At 38.1% G+C, this 13,381-nt stretch overlaps 1 protein-coding gene across 1 annotated transcript in view; it reads right to left on the reverse strand.

Annotated features, from left to right (window-relative positions):
• The window catches only part of DSCR3 (Down syndrome critical region gene 3), a 16,492-nt gene extending 8,049 nt beyond the window's left edge, over window positions 1-8,443 (reverse strand). The window contains exons 1-4 of the mRNA XM_010181208.1: window positions 8,363-8,443; window positions 6,006-6,149; window positions 4,561-4,710; window positions 1,468-1,548 (exon numbers count right to left, since the gene is read on the reverse strand). Of these exons, the coding sequence (XP_010179510.1) occupies window positions 1,468-1,548; window positions 4,561-4,710; window positions 6,006-6,149; window positions 8,363-8,443 (456 nt within the window). The remainder of the gene's footprint in view (window positions 1-1,467; window positions 1,549-4,560; window positions 4,711-6,005; window positions 6,150-8,362) is intronic.
• Window positions 8,444-13,381: the final 4,938 nt, after the last annotated feature.

Genomic DNA, 13,381 nt, shown 5'->3' on the forward strand with positions numbered 1-13,381 from the left:
AAGCAGTCAGTGCAGCATCAATTATGAGACCCAATTGTATGTAAGTAGGAGTTGGCAGAGCACACCACCACCAATGGGTTTAACTTGAACTCTAAGTTAGGATCTACTCTCACTACTTAAAAATTCAAAATAGCTTCTGCTGCCCAGCTGCAAGATGGAAGATCTTAGCAAAAGATTGACTGTGTTTACCCATAAATGACAAATTCTGGCAAAGAATAAGGTTAAGGGAAATGGTACATTGAGCACTGACAGTTAGAATTATATGTTCAGTAAAACCTCATTAATTCACCCTGAGAGATTAATGATTTACTTACTTGTGATCTAAGAAACACTGCAGTGGGAAAAAGAAACCAAACCAGGAAACTGCATAATATGTAATTTGTTCACTATTTTGACAAGTGTTGTTTACTTATAATGTAATAATTGACCAATAAAATGTAACATAACGTATTTTAGAAAATAATGAAATCTTACCAACCAGAAACTTCTTTATAGCACCTAGCTAAATCTTTTAAAATAGGTACTAAATCTTTTAACAAGGTACTATAGAACTAAAATAACATATTTCCACCATTATCCGTAAGTAAGGCAAAAGAGTCTAATACTTTACTGTCTTGTTAGAGTTCAAAAGAATGATATGAACAGTATGTTCTAGCGAGTTGTGGATAGAAAAGAGGTACTTAATTAGGCCTGCACAGTCTGTTCTGACATCAGATGCTTTGGACATGCATACAAGTCAATATAAACTAAAGGCCAATCTGATAAATGAACTTCAAATAACAAGCAGCAAAGCATTTCTTGTGAGACAGTCAAATCTCATCCCACAGTGACATCCCCACAGGAGGAAGGCAGTCTCTGTGCTCCTGCCCACAGGAGCTAGTCAGCATATTGTCAACCATGGGTTTACTTAATAGCAAAAGCGATTAGGTTGACAAGCTTCTTATTTCCAACTTGATGCAGTCCAGGTTTTGATACTTTGAGTCAGGGCTCTAAATCATAATTAGTAGTCTGAAGAACAGAAATCAGGTATTTTCTCTTCACTGACAAACTCCCATTTCCAGGACAGGCATTGTGGGTGCCTGGAACCTTGGGCTACATAATGCTCACAGAATCTGAAAGAGCGTTTAGAAGAACACCACAATATTTAGGTAATCACACCATTGTTTCTGAACTGGAAGGATGAATAAGAGAATAAACTCAGTGCAGTATAAAAACATCTTATAAACCAAATCCTCTTTGTACTGTTTTCTTTAAATGAAAAGAGAGATGTGTTATTCTAATCAGAAACAACTGACACCCTAGCTCTACTGGATGTTTTGCTTTTAAGCTAGCTTCCTTTACTTATACATATTCTGTAATATAAACTACATGGTTTTACTTGATTTTATAACCTTACTAGCAAACTTCACTTAAAGTGGAAAAAAAAAATAAATCCCCCTTTACATAGTTAATACAAACCTCATTTACCAGTGAGTGGACAATGAATTCACAAGTCTTAGTTAGGTCTTTTGCCAGCAGAGACCGTCGCATATCACACCGTAGGGTATACTGGAAAGAACAGGATGGCAGAGAAAAAGAAAAGAGCCTTAGTTAAGATTTCCTCTCTCTCAACTTCTCATCTTTTTATTGCATATGTGCAGAATGTTACAGTTGTTAATATTTAAGGCACTGTTTAAAACAGATTAGTAGGCAATGTACATACAAGTGATGGTGAGAGGGGAAGGAGATAAGAGGTATACAATTATTTTAGATGCTTCCAAACGAAAGCTGATTTTTCTTTGCGTTTTACAGACCCACAGTCATTTGCAAATGTCTTCCATATCTTCTGTGCTATGTAATAACCTAAGACTGAGGTACTAATTCACTGACAGAGAATGGTATTCTTGCATAACTTCAGCACCCAAATTACATTCAGTTAAGAATGATTACAGTATTGCTTTTCATCATACTTTGGATAAGTGATTATCAGTAAGATATATTCACAGCCCCTCTCATTTTCAATTTATTGTAAGATTGAATGTAACAGTGGTAAGTTATATGCATATTTAACGGGGAACTGTCTTTAACCATATAGCTGAACTTAAAAGCAGCTGCGTGCAGACAAGTCAGACACCAAGGTTAATTTTGCTGTTCACTGTTCAAAACCTTGCTGCTGGTTTCCTCCCCTAAAAAGGGAGCCATAAACCAACGACTGAAAAATAGTATGACCTTGGTTATCACAGTAATCACACTTCAGTATCTAGAACATAGCCTTTCAACGTCCTTACAAGATAAGGAATTTCTTGAGTGGGTTTTTAATTATTTTGCTTGTTTTGTTTCAAATTCCTCTTTACAGATGAGAAATCAGCAAGAACAGATGCACTCAGATTAAGGGACTCTGCTTCCTAACTTCTAGTTGATGGCATGGTGTCTCTCTGCACATAACCTGAATGTGTGCAAGAACGAGACCGGGGAGCTTCTCTCTTTCCCCATCACAGACTATGGTTTCCACTGAAGTTGAGGGCTGTTGAGCAAACCTTTTATTACTGCACTACCCTTCACTCAGCCCAGGGAACAGTGCAGTGAGGCAGTAGAACATCCAGGCCTTGCAATCTGGCCCACAGCCTCTCCATCAGTGTCTAATTAGAAGGTCTCTGTATGAGAACAGAGACCTGAATCTTGATACTGAATCCCCAGCTAACACACTAATACCTAGATCAAGGTAAACTGCACAGGACTTGGACAGAGGTCTAGGAAGTGTTTCTTAAACAGCACTTCTAGTTTCTAAAATTAAGAAATAAATAGATGGTATATTGTTCATGGTTTGTTTTATCATTACTTCATTAGGACAGAGAACAAATATAAACATGTTAGAAGCAAATTAATTATTTCCTTTGATTTACTTAAAACTAGCACAGTTTTTAACTGTCCAAGCCTGATTTTCTAGAAAACAGACTTAACATTCCCCAATTTCTATCTATGTATCTATTTTGTCAGGTATCAGTGGACCTTAAATATCCTTGGGAGAGACCACATTTTCCTCTTCAGGAGAGCAGGATGCTCAAAGATTGGCTGAAATCTAGCGATTAGCCTTTTAATTACATTTTATTCCCAGCTTGTAAAGAGGAGCTATATAGATGAGAGAAGGAATGACAAAACAAAACAGATATTCACCATCAAAGTATAACTTAAAACAACTAACATTGATCACAGGCAAGTTATCTGGATTATGGAAAGCAACACAGCAACAAAACAACAACAACAACAAAAAAATTAGAACAAAGCCCAAACTCACAAACCAAAACACCCCACTCCTCAGTAAAGAAAAACACTGTCTAACACAATATTTACATTTAAGAAATGGCTGAAGACAGACTTTCCCTAAAAGACAAAACCAAAACACACACACACCAGAAAGGGGGAAAAAAAAAAACCAACCCACCAAAAAACCACAACCGCAAAAACAATGAACCCACCTATGGTAAGACAGTTTTTAACAAAAAAAGGTCAAATTTCAAAATTGTGTTTCCACAATATTCTGTTACAAGCATGTAGTACATACAGATTTGGCCAGGAAATGCTACTACCCATCTCCACAGGAAAGCAAACAATTCATGTTTTCAAAGATGCTACAATCTCTAAAACTTTGGTTTGAGTCTCCATTATGAAATTACACAGCGGCATTTGCTTTGAACAAAAGGACACTGTGGTGCAGTCTTTTGCCATGAAGGGAATGGATGTAGTTGTCTACAACAAAAGAAGGGTTCAAATACATCTTACAGTAGTTCTCAAAAGGTATTTCAGCCAAGACATCTTATTACTGTTCTGTTTATGCCATCACTTACTGCAAAGATTTCCTCTAGTTTGAGTACATTTCTCAAGTGAATGCAGGAAAACAGCTTCTGAACACTAGCTCGCTTTGCTCCTGTTTAATTCATCCCTGTGTCTTAAAATGGATTTGCTAAGTCAGTACACTTCATGTTTAATATTAAAGTACTATTAGCAGTAATTGGTTGTCTACTATGCTAACAAAGCATTTCTCTAGTACATGGCATCTTACACCTGATCAGTTTCATTGCCTTTAACTATTTCCAGTGAAAAACTTAAAACTTGCTGAAAAGGGAACTGATATAACATTAGCAACATTATACTGATTCAATTCTGAGACCTTAGGATGGTTCCTCTGCCACATTTAAGAGGCATTACCACCTGTGGAAAATGCTGACTCCTACAAACTGGAACTGAAAAAGGCAGCTAGAAACTATGTACAAACTAGTACCTACAAGGTTAACATGTATCATGATGTTTAATCTTAAGTTATAGCTAGGAAACACAGTACACATCAGAATAATGCTATATTAATAAAGGGAAGCTTAAAAGCTACTCACTTCAAAGGATCTCTAACTTTCTGCTCATTCTACAAATTGAGGAAAGAAAACATACTGAGCTATGAAAAGAAAACTTTATCACAAACTTTATCCTCTGCTTCCATGGAATAAGAGATGCTTAAAAAAAAAAAAACAAACAACGTTCTGCAGATAACAAAAGTTCAGATTTTCATTACAGATACGAGTGCCTTACCTGAATATTAACAAAGACACCATGATACGTCTCATACAGAACTTTGTTCCCCTTCATATGCAATGGAAATTCAAACGGAATTTCTGTCTTGCCACTGGGAAGTTTCCCTGGTTTTACCATTTCAATAGTGCTGTTAATAATTTGAATAGGCTGAAAAGATAAATATTTAAGAGGTTTAGGTTGAAGCAGAGCGACAGCTCCATCATTTCAAGAACAAACATCTCCTAAACTCTAACAGACTTCCTGAATTTCCCGAGACTCAGGTATTCTTTCACAACACACAGCTCTCCAGTCTTACAATGAAAATAAGTATTAAGAATGCTTTCCTCAAGAAAACAATTTGTGATCTGTTTTATTGTTGTATCATACTAATGATCAAACATATTTAGAGAGCTAAACAGCAGAGTCTCAAGCACTTTGGAAAGCAAGGTTCCATTCTCTGAATTATGACCCCTAAGAGTAGCAGCAGGAATCAGTAAGTATGTGTGCCAGTCAGCCATTCCCTCCTACCTTTTCCCCAGCCCTTTCCCGCCCTAAAGATCTCTATTTAGGGCTAGTCATTCACTGGAAAAATGGTTAAGTACAATGCGACTGGAGAAGTCTATGTGAAGATTACAATTCTTTTCTCTCTCAAGTTTTCCTATTATTTTCTCCTCTATTAGACAAGAATAAGAAAATCTATTGCTTCTACTGTTTTTTCTGTTTTCAGTCATTCATGGGCAGATTATTCACAATGCAAACAAATTAACTGACATATAAATGAAGACCTTAAAAGGTCTTGCACCTAGGCTATCCAAACTTTAGCAAACTGTTTTGCAAATATAGCTATGCTGCCTCTAGACAGAGGCAGCCGTGCTTCAACCAGTACAGCCATGTTCACATGGAGCCTGAGGTAACTTGCCCTGCTAGATTCCAAACCTCACACTTTCAAACCTGGAGAGCAGTACAGAGGCCTTCCAGGAGCTCCGCAGTCAGACTGTGCACAGCCTCGTACTCCACAGAAGTACCTGTGCAGGTCCTGTACCATGCCTAATAACACATAGCCTCAATGGCCTCTGCAGAAACTATTGTGATAGTGACCAGATTGGCACAAAACTCCAACTAAAACTTAGTCACTTTAAAACAAAAGAAAAAAAACAACAAACAACTTGCCACATAATTTATTATTTTTCCTTAAAACATGGTCCTTCAATGCACTGTCCAGTAACCATACTATTTATGTTACTGAATTTCAGATCTAAAGAAAAGTCTCCAATCAGTGCAAGTACCTAACTCCAAAATGTCATCATATGTCCCTAGATAACACTGAGCATTTCTCTGTTTTCTATCATTTACATACCAGGAAGTGCTATATCTACCTTTGCAGAAGGTCATTAAGGAAAGATTTAAATTGAGAAAAGAGACAAAAATTCTGTGCTAAAAATATTAACTTGCACAGGTCTTACCTTGACAGAGTTATAGAAAGCTTCAAACACACCCACACTTTTGGCACTAAGCTGCAGATTTACTGATCCTTCCATGGTTAATGAGATACCTTGGTGCTGGACTGTGTCCTTGCTTGTTATGACCACGACTCCTGAAAGAATTTCCTAATAGGAGAAAAGAAAATATGAAAACATTTCTTCAAATAAGTTTCTTCTGTAGCTGTCACTCCGGCAGCACGCTAACTGATTTTCAGACTCAAGAGAACTGTTCCCAGAGAACAGTCTAACCTTGACATTGTCCTAACTGGCATTAAAGACAAATACTGATAATGAAAGCAATGTGAGGAAGAAACCTCTGTACTTCCAAGTTTGTTTTCTTCAAACATAGTCTCCTCCTCCTTGCAGAAGTACTAACCTGAGCTTCAATTTCTTTTCAAATTACCAATATCTTCCTTTCCAGGAGGATGAAAACTATCCTCACAAACAACTATTGGATCAGTAGGTAACAGACAAGTTCCATTTCCCATGTTAGAATGAAATTAAAATTTTACTTAGAATTTTTATATGAAGAGTGGGACAGTCAGCCACAGGAAATGGAAGAGAAGGCATAACCGTAAGAGCAACGGCCAAGCTGAGGATAAGACTTGCCTCAAGAGTGGACTGGAATAGACTTCAAATATCAAAGACTCAAGTCATTTGACTCAAGAGTTGCATAATATCCCATTAAGAATGTTTTGTCTACAAAATTATTTGTACACAAACACTGCATCTTGGAATTACCAACTTTGAAGTTGGTAACACTGAAAGAGAATCAACTGCAGGAGAACAATACACAGTTCATTTTACATACCCCACAGTTTATCCTTCCCTTCTCCTACAACAGAGGATCCACTCCAATCCAGTGTCCCATGTCAAACATTCATACACATCTGGAAATAGCAGCAAGTGACTTGAGAACCTGAAGAAAGTTTCTTGAGACTAACCTCCTCTTCTGCTCGACAGTAATGCTCTCTGCGCCTTTACCAGGCTTGCAAGCTAGATGCCAAACCACAGACCGCTCCAACCAAGGGACAATTCAGACTGCCCACTCTACACTCGACCAATTAAAACCAGTCTGGTTATGTACATCTCTGACAGGCACTATTTGAATTTTGTCAACCTTTTGTCTTTACTAGTGGTACAGGATGACACTATGAAAATGAGCCAGGCAGTTTAGAGCAGAACAGGACAGCAGCAGAACACCAAGCATCACAACGAAGGCTGACAGCTACAAGTCTGAAAACAGGACCTGCAGCAGCTGGGAAATGCCAGGCACAGGAGGCACAAGCATGAAAGGACAGTGAAGAAAAGCTGACCTAAATACTGTACTGCTCTGCTAACAGGCTTTAATTAGTACAAGCAATTAGGTTATTGCTTTGAAAAATGAGTACAGCTGAACTATAAGAAGCAAGGACAATCCCAAACACAAGAACCGCTTTAATAAATGAGAACAGTCTCCCACCACACAGCAACAACCTATTCCAGAGCTATTGCCTACAGACTTTCATATGATAAGGTTGCATGTATTTGGGGCAGGAAGGAGAACAGCAGAAAGCTAAATATGAATTTTTCATATAACATGACTCTTAAGAAATGAAAAAACACCTCAAAACCACTTTCTAACAAAAACTTTTAAAGGTCACTAGTGTGTGGGAGAGGGATGTATCACGAAAAAGATCCTGTAATATTTACTTAAGCTGTTCATATGCAATCAGATTATATTTTTGTTTGATGTGAGGGGGGAAGCTGGCTATGTCTTCTCTGGAAAAGAGATACTTTGTCCTTCTTCGTGTAAAACCAGGTTCCCCTCTAAACACAAAGCTGTCAGTATACTTGTCCTTGTAAAAAGTAAAAATCAAAGAACATAAGCTTACCAAGACGTTCAAATACTTATGGTATTATCACTTAATACTAAACTAGTACTTTTTTCAGTCCACATCAAAAGCAGTTCATATACTTTTAACATCACAAAACTAAAGGCATAGAGAAAGTCAGCACTGGACTTAATCTCCACTTATTACAATGTAATAACTTACAATCAGTTGCTCTCACTCACTTTTTACGCTCTCCCTTACTAGGGACTCCTCACGGCTTCACTACGCGATGACAGAACTTTGCCAGATGCACTAAGCTAACAGAGCTCCACACAGAATTATTCATCTAAGCAGAGTATCCATCCACAGGAAGACCACTGTATTTTGTTAAGCAGGCAGAGAAGCAAGCAACGTATGCTAAACTGCAAGTAAATAATTCTTGTGAGAAGACTGTCCCAAATTAATGATCCCAAACAAACTTTTTAGCTTTCTGTTGTCAGCTCCTTAGCATTCAGGAAGACTGACACTTTCAAAGTTTCCATCAACGTCAAGGTCACAACTAAGAGGAACACCTGTGCCATCTGATCCAGCAGCACAACCCCTCATTTCTCTACATGTGGAGCAGAGTTACCCAAGTCTGGCCCAGTACAATTTGGAGCAATCTTCGGTCAATAACACGAAATGGTGCATAACACGGAACACAGAATCTCAAGAGTCCTGTGTCACATCTGGACTTCTGACTGCACTAGATGGCTATTCACTATCCATAAACTTTACGTAAAGACAGGAAGGATCAAAGTACACACTATACTGTCCCATAATTTGTTGGGGAAATTACTTCTGGTGTTAAAATATATGCAAATTCCAACCTGACTGTTTATACTGTCAGGTCTGTTTGTACATCGAGGAGTCAGAAAAACAATTTTAGGTAGCTATTATGTATTTTCAGATTGTATTTCATCACTTGACTGCATCCCTGATAAGAATTCTTTAATTGGGAGATTTTTCTATTTTTTTTCAAATGCAAGGTAGTTTTGAAAAAATAAAAAGTAAACCACAAGGCAGGTCTATCATCACACTTTTTGAGGTGTTGACAACTGCAGAGGGCATCATACCTAATGCCCTGCAGAAATGCCAACCATTTCTGTAGTTCCATTTGATCTTGTATATACATCTGTGGATCACGCTTTTCATTATTTGGGTAAAATGGAAGCCCACGGTCAGCTGGTTACCAACAAGATGCATTAGGTTCCTTTTAGATTCCTCTTTCCACATCACAAGCATTGACTTTTGGGACAAAGGGCAAACATTTGGGCAATTTAAAAATTCACATTAAGTTAAAATAAGTCACATTCACTAAATATTCCTGATCATTTTCTTCCACACCTATTCCTCTGTGCAAGCCACCTGCAAATCTTAATTACAGATTCTTCTGTTTACCTAGAAAGAAACTGACCACGTTTCATTAAAAAGAGCCTGCTAGACCAAACTACCAAGTCTTTAGATGCTTTAAAACCTCAATGCTCAGATTTATTAATTAGTTTGCCTTTGTAGAATACGTAAAAGGCTTCACTATGGGCAAATTCTGACTTAAGCATATTTTGGACTCACTTGTCATTAAAAGTCTGGGTTGATGTTAATTATGGCACCTTTCTTCGTACAACACATTTTCCGGGCCTTTCAGCCTAGAATTCTTTTAATTCTCAATCTCAGACTAACTGCCACAGTTACTCCAGCCATCCTGTTTAGGTTTTCTAAATAAAACGCATCATTAGTTGTGCCTGTCTCCTCACTCTTCCAGCATTCCAGAGTTTATTAAATGAGCCTCTGTGGCTCAAGAATTCTCCGTCCAGTTAAAAAAAAAAAAAAAGTAGTCTCCTGAACACAGATCTTCTGTTCCCAGGAACTTAAATACAGTTTTGCTGCAATAACTTATTTTGCTGTTATAGGACTATGCTATTAGGATCCATTTTATTGCCTTTTTGTTCTTAAATCCCCCACTTTTTTTTTTAATGCTATTACTCTTGTGATCCAAGAAGTGGCAAACTTGTTTTTATCTCACAACTTAAAGTAGCCAGTTTAAGACAACGCTTCTCAAACTGAAGTCTAGACAAACTAAAGGTCTTTGTTTGCTTAGTTCCTCCAGTTTCTGATGATTATAACTAATAAATATAGAAATTGCTTACTGTTTATGACAGCATGTTATTTTAAAGAACTTTTTTCCGAAGCAGAAATTCTCTCAAAGTGACTCTCAAGACTGCATGACACAGGACTATTTTAGAAATTTTGTGTCTAATATCTCCCTATGAAAAAAGAACAGTCAATGCAGAAGCGAAGAACAACTAAAATGAACAAAAGAGTTGCCTACTCAACTGCCTGAGCTAAAGAACGTTTTAGGAAATGAAGTGACTTCCTCTTGGTGTAGGTGATTGCTTTGGAATGACGAAAAATGCTTGAATTCAGCTGGATTTAGCATAACCAAGGTCACCATACCAGCACGATGCAACAACAGGGAACAGTATTTGAAGGTTCTGTTGTATGAACTTTCAGCACCAAAGAGAAATTTTAAAGATCTTGGCCTAATGGGAAAAACCTACAATGAAACATATGCATCACTCTGACCTTGCAAAAGCCAAAAGAAGAAGTTATTCAGCCTGAATTTTCCTGCTCAGCTATTTGCTTTAGACACTCTTGTCTTCTCTGCTCACCACCCTTCTCATATGTACATTCAACAATATTTTCCCCTAACAAGACTCAAATTCAGTTCTGCAATAAAATTAAAAATAAGCTTGTTAATTTTCAGAGTTCTTCCTTAGAAGTTTATATTAAAAACTCATGCATCTTCAGGGCCTTATTCAGTATGGAATTTATCATTAAGAGATCCTCAGAATGGTTACTGTTAAATATGTGTCTCTCCTATAGCTGCGTCCTCTCACCTCTTGCTTCTCGTAGGGAATAGGTCTATAGCAAATACAGTAAACAGATGTAAAGATGCTGGCTGATGTACACACAACAGATTGAGATGCTGATTGCTAAAAATTCCTAGACTAAAATTTCACCCTGACTATGCACTCTCAAGAGGTACAAAACCAGATACTGAGTGGAATAATCAGCAGCCATCGCCATTACCAGTTCTTTGGTAATCATTATCATGCAAAAATCACAGGCTGAAACTCTTTAGACTGTTCTATATCCACCTCACTTTATTTTTTTGCACAATTTCCTACTCTGTTGGAGCTGCTCTACTATGTCTAATCCCTCTTCTGTAGGCCATTCAGCACAAGACTATTCTGATACTTACAGTTAAATGTTCTCTGTTCTACTCCACTTGAGAAGACATTGATTTAAAAAAAATACAAAACAACAAAGTATGTCCAGGATTCAGCAAATCGATTTTATTATTATTGTTTACTTTTCTGAGTGTCGCGCCCTGATGGGACTTGCTGCACAGACAATACTGTCAGCACAGGAAACGCATCAGAAATTGAATGGCTAGGGAGGAACATGGCATCATGGAGTTATGCTGGATTAATCATGATCTCGGGCAAATTATGACTTAGAAAGTAATGTTTTAGCAATTTTTTGTGCTGTTATAATGTAGTAGGCACAATAAAAAGACTATTACACCAGTGCATAATTTAGACAATCATCTTCTTCCATATCCAAATGCAGCTTTAAATAAGTTCAGAAAACAAAAGTCTAGCCACAGTATCCCTATTGCCTTCAAATGAATAGCAAGACATATACGTCAGCATGAACTGTGTTCTTAACTAAAGGAATCTGTTCATTTTCAAGTAGCACTGATGCAAGCATACTTTGAGATGAAAGTTGCCATAGACAGAAGGTATTACTAGCATAGCTTCTGCTCTGAAGTATACAACAATAAGTAAATTTATAAAAAAAAAAACACAACAAAAAACCCCAAACAAGCCTGCATACATTCCATACCTAATTAAAGAGAGTTGTGTAATTTCTTTCTGTGCCTAGGAAATTTCTATTAAAAATGCATGTTGTACTTCTAGCGTACAGCTCTTTCATCACTGTGTTTTCACATCACCCAGCCCTCCAGATTTCAGGCCTAGTTAGTGAACTAAAATTACAAACCTTTCCACTTGGAGTTAAATTAGAAGCAAACAAAAAATGCTGACATTTACTCTCTTGAGTCATAACAATCTTTTTTAATTTCAGTTTAAAGATGGAAGAAATATATTTTTCCTCTATTAAAAAAATAACCCAGTTTAGACTGATATAAAGGAAGCCAACTGAAGAAACTGAAAAGAGGCACAGCACTATGATACTGAAGTAAGTAAAATCTTTCTAATAATGCGCACTAGCAAGACAACATGAAAGTGAGATACAGAAAGTACTCTTTACCACTACTATGATCCCATACCTAAAGGAATGCATTGTCCAGCTTTATGAAAGTCATTCTCTGGATGATTTGACAACTGCAGAATAGACACTGCATACTCTTCCATTCAAATCTGTTTAAAGCAGTCTTCCAACATTAAAAAAATTCAATAATTGGAACATGCTTTATACACTCTAACGGCCCAACTGCTGATGTATGGGAAAGCTGGGTGTGAAAAGAATAATACGAGTGTGTGGCTGGATAGTGAAAAAAGAGGGGTGGGGGGAAAGATCTGAAAACTTCTGCTTAAACAATATAATATGTCTAGAAAACAGTAATAAAAATAAATCTTGAAAACACGAGCCAGATTATTTTTTTCCTAACTGTTCTCCAAGTCTTTAACAATGAAAAAAGGCACAGCATTTTTGAAAAGTTGAAGTATGCATAATCACTTTTTCACTATTGACAACTACATCAGAGAAAAAAGTAAATAAATCAGACTCCTGCCCAGTGGAAAAAAAAAAGATCTGCTCTAGCCTAAGCACTTTATCTAAGAGGAGGTTTCCTATCAGGTCCAAACAACAGCTTAAGACACTTTCAGGTTTCTTGCAGAGCACAGAACGGGAACAAGACCTGTAACAGCAGCCGGCCACTCTTGCATGTCGCACCAAGCACCGATCCGGCTGCAATACACAAGCACGAACAACTGAAGCGACACTATCCCATAGGAGAACTCCAAACTGCTGTGTCTCAGGGGCCCGCGCTCCTTCCTCCCCTTCTGCAGTCCTGCCGCCCTCCCCAGAGACAGGTTAGCGGTACTCTCCCGGCATCACCATGCTAGGTAGGGGAAATGGGACAATAAGCAGGCCTGGATCCCACAGACGCGACAGAGCCGAGCACCGCTTTGCTACAGGAGACCAGCAGGAACCCGTGGGACCCTCGTTAGGGACCCAAAGGAAAGTGACGGGGAGGGGAGAGGTGCTGGAAAGATAAAGCCCTGGGCAGAGGCAGACATAAAGCTTTCGCCAGCACGATGGCAGCAACAGCCCGCAAGCGCTGCCCTAGTCCCATCACCACGGCAAAGAACGGCGTGAAGCGGAGAGTCACCACTCCCAAAGGGAGAGGCAGAAGAGGGCGAATTATTCCGCCTTGCCAGGAAGCGCTCCGCCGCCTTTAAAGCAGCTTGGCACGCT

Source organism: Mesitornis unicolor, unplaced genomic scaffold (assembly GCF_000695765.1).
Source record: "Mesitornis unicolor isolate BGI_N332 unplaced genomic scaffold, ASM69576v1 scaffold51443, whole genome shotgun sequence".
Lineage (NCBI taxonomy): Eukaryota > Metazoa > Chordata > Aves > Mesitornithiformes > Mesitornithidae > Mesitornis > Mesitornis unicolor.